This window comes from Arabidopsis lyrata, assembly GCF_000004255.2.
Source record: "Arabidopsis lyrata subsp. lyrata unplaced genomic scaffold ARALYscaffold_8, whole genome shotgun sequence".
Lineage (NCBI taxonomy): Eukaryota > Viridiplantae > Streptophyta > Magnoliopsida > Brassicales > Brassicaceae > Arabidopsis > Arabidopsis lyrata.
This window is the reverse complement of record NW_003302548.1, coordinates 12,506,160-12,508,884: the sequence shown is the minus strand read 5'-3', so window position 1 is coordinate 12,508,884 and position 2,725 is coordinate 12,506,160. Positions and strand designations below refer to the sequence as shown.

Here is a 2,725-nt window from a genome sequence, read left to right as displayed (position 1 = left end):
ATAACGAATCTTGCAGTAACCGGTACGTCTAAGTTCCTCTTAAGTGTTGCCAAAATCTAGGATGCAGAAGAAACAATACGAGGAAAAACTAATATCGATAAGTAAACGCATAACTATGCAAAAAAAGAATTCACAGAGTCATACATCATGAATAAGTTCGGGTTTACTTAACAAAGCAGCACCCATTCCTCCTTGAATAGAGAACGCCTTGGGGCAACCCATATTAATATCAACAGTTGCAACGTCGTTGCACCTAAATGACGAAACAAAAACATTCCATTTCAAAATTGGTATATAACACATGAAACGTTGATTCTTTTCATGACTAAACTTACACAATCTCAGCAGCTTTTAGAGCCCTAACAGCATCAGAAGTTCCCATTTGAAAAACAACTCTATTTCTCTCTTCTTTACATGTGCTAAAGACGACATTGTCTGTTCCTTTCTCCACAAACTCAGTTGTCCCATAAGCAACTGTAGAGGGAGAAGTACAATAAGAATTCGATAATCAGGAAGAACCACACAAACCAGCCCTATATGATTCATCAATATAAGCAGAGGAAGGAGATTTAAGTACAATGCCATACCAGAGAATCTGAGAACCAAATGAATCAATTCAAAAGATTCAGAGTTTACCGTTAATTCGACGTTCGCATTTAACAAGCTTATGATCGATAATCTCTTCACCGTATGTGATATCGGCGCCGTATTCGGCCGCCAACATCCTGAAAGAGAGCGTTCCCTAAACCTCCCGGAATAAGCAAAGGCGGAAGCGAGAGAAGAAGAAACAAAAACGAGGAACTGGTTTCACGATTTGAACTTACCACACGAACCATGGGAGCAAGAACAAGCTTGTTCTGGTAATCCATCTTCGTCGTCTTCTTCTTCGTGGCAACGTCAAACGCCTGATCCTCTAGCGGTCTATAACACTATTCCGTTGTACATCTTTCAACTCTAAATCAACCCTAAATCGAAAAAAGGGAAGAGATGGGTTCAGACTCAAATCGGAAGAAACCCTAAACGAAACCAAATCACAGTATAAAAGCAAACAGAAGCTAAAAGCAACAGATCTTAGATTGAAGTGGAAAACAATCAAAACCAAAATTACCAGTGTCGTCGTGTATGAGAGAAGATGAGAGAATCGTCGATGCTTACGGACTCGGAGGAGACGACGACGATGAGGAAGATAGAACCAACAGAGAGGTTTAACAATTTTTTCCCCAACAATGTATTAGATGGGCTTAGGCCCAATATGGTTTTTGTTTTGATAAAAAGGCCCAATACGTTTAAGCGGCTATTTAACATGTATTTTTGCAAAACTCAGATGTTCCTCTAATGGTTTCTAACAGAAAAATTTTCTTCTTCTCTGCACTAAAGAACAATCTCGAGTGTTATTTAATCTCATCACAATGTTTGTTGCTATACTAGGCAATTAGGTGAAGTTGGTAATCTCAGTAAATTTTGCAGCACTTTAGTTGTTTCATCACAGTGGCGTGTAACAATTGAAAATGTTCCAAGTTCCATACTGAATCTAAACAGATTATATATTACAGCCAAATAAATAAAAAACTGTCTTGGCAACAAATTTTGTTCCTGATTTTGGTTTTTATGAGCACATTTTGGAGGAATTTACCTAAAACAATTGCACGATTGGATCAATTCCATCACACCAGATTAGAATTTGTAAAAGATTTGAGAAGAAATCATAGGTATTATTGATGCAGTAACTAAAGTAGAGCAAGCAAGAGAAAGAGCAAGTTACTAATAGTGATAGAGGAGAGAAGAGCAATAATAAAGCATTAAAGTGTAAGATCACAATCCTAGTAAAACCCTAAGTTTACTTGCAAGAAACTACTACTACTGTAGAACAAAAACCTCTACTCTGCCTATTGAAAACTAGATAAAACCATGTTCAAATGTTCCAACTAGAAATGAAACATACAGCTACTCTTTCTCAAGGGCAAAGCAGCGGTCTTCACCACACCTGAAAGTCCAAAGACTAATCGTGTCTTTCTCTTTCAATTTGTTACCACTGACGACGTTGTTCCACCCCCGATTCAAAGCGTAGTTCAAGGTTCTTTTTCCAGATTTCTTCTTCATCACACATATCTTAAAACGTAAAGCCCACTCTTTAGATAATTGATCCACGACAATCGTTCTCATACCAATATTATTGTTGTTGTCGTCTTCTTCTTCTTTATCTATGCCTATGGCTTGAGACTCCTCAGGAGTCAAGAAGTCGTTTCTGAGTAACTGACTGAAAGGTATTAAGAGACGGCTCTGGCTTGGCTTGACGTCACTCGCGGTCAAAGTCTTCCTATAGATCAGCCTAACCGAGCCTTCAGCTTCTTTCATCTTTCTCATCATATCGAAAAGCCACTCTGGCGCCTCTCTAGCTGTCTGTGATAAAGGATCAACCTTTGCTTTCTTGGATTTACCACTACTCCTTTTCTGATACCTCTTGCGTTTTGTGTTCTCCATTAGACACGAAGACGGGGAAGATTGCAAATTAGGGTTTGGAGGGCTTTTAGTCTCCGTCCTCTCAAACTCAGCCGTGTTGAAGAGCGATGAAGAAGCAGAAACTCTATTAAGTGTTTCATTGTTTCGTCGTGTGTATACTCTGGTAAAAAAATACTCAAGGGAAGACCTTGGTTTTTGTGGGAGATGATCCAAGAGGCTCTTCTCGCTATCATCAAAGAGAGTCTTGGTTTCTGTGGGAGATGAT

The 2,725-nt window shown here is 38.9% G+C and overlaps 2 protein-coding genes across 2 annotated transcripts in view; both read right to left on the bottom strand.

The window, feature by feature from the left end:
- LOC9300027 (ubiquitin carboxyl-terminal hydrolase 26) overlaps nt 1-1,185 on the bottom strand; it is a 5,248-nt gene extending 4,063 nt beyond the window's left edge. Inside the window, 6 exon segments of the mRNA XM_021015753.1 lie at nt 6-56; nt 145-253; nt 336-474; nt 637-742; nt 825-965; nt 1,109-1,185. Of these exon segments, the coding sequence (XP_020871412.1) occupies nt 6-56; nt 145-253; nt 336-474; nt 637-742; nt 825-869 (450 nt within the window). The 5' untranslated portion in view covers nt 870-965; nt 1,109-1,185.
- Nucleotides 1,186-1,944: 759 nt separating this feature from the next.
- Nucleotides 1,945-2,725, bottom strand: part of LOC9301775 (putative B3 domain-containing protein At3g49610) — a 1,114-nt gene continuing 333 nt past the window's right edge. The window contains exon 1 of the mRNA XM_021016050.1: nt 1,945-2,725. This exon is cut by the window's right edge and continues 333 nt beyond it. Coding sequence (XP_020871709.1) covers nt 1,945-2,725 — 781 coding nt within the window.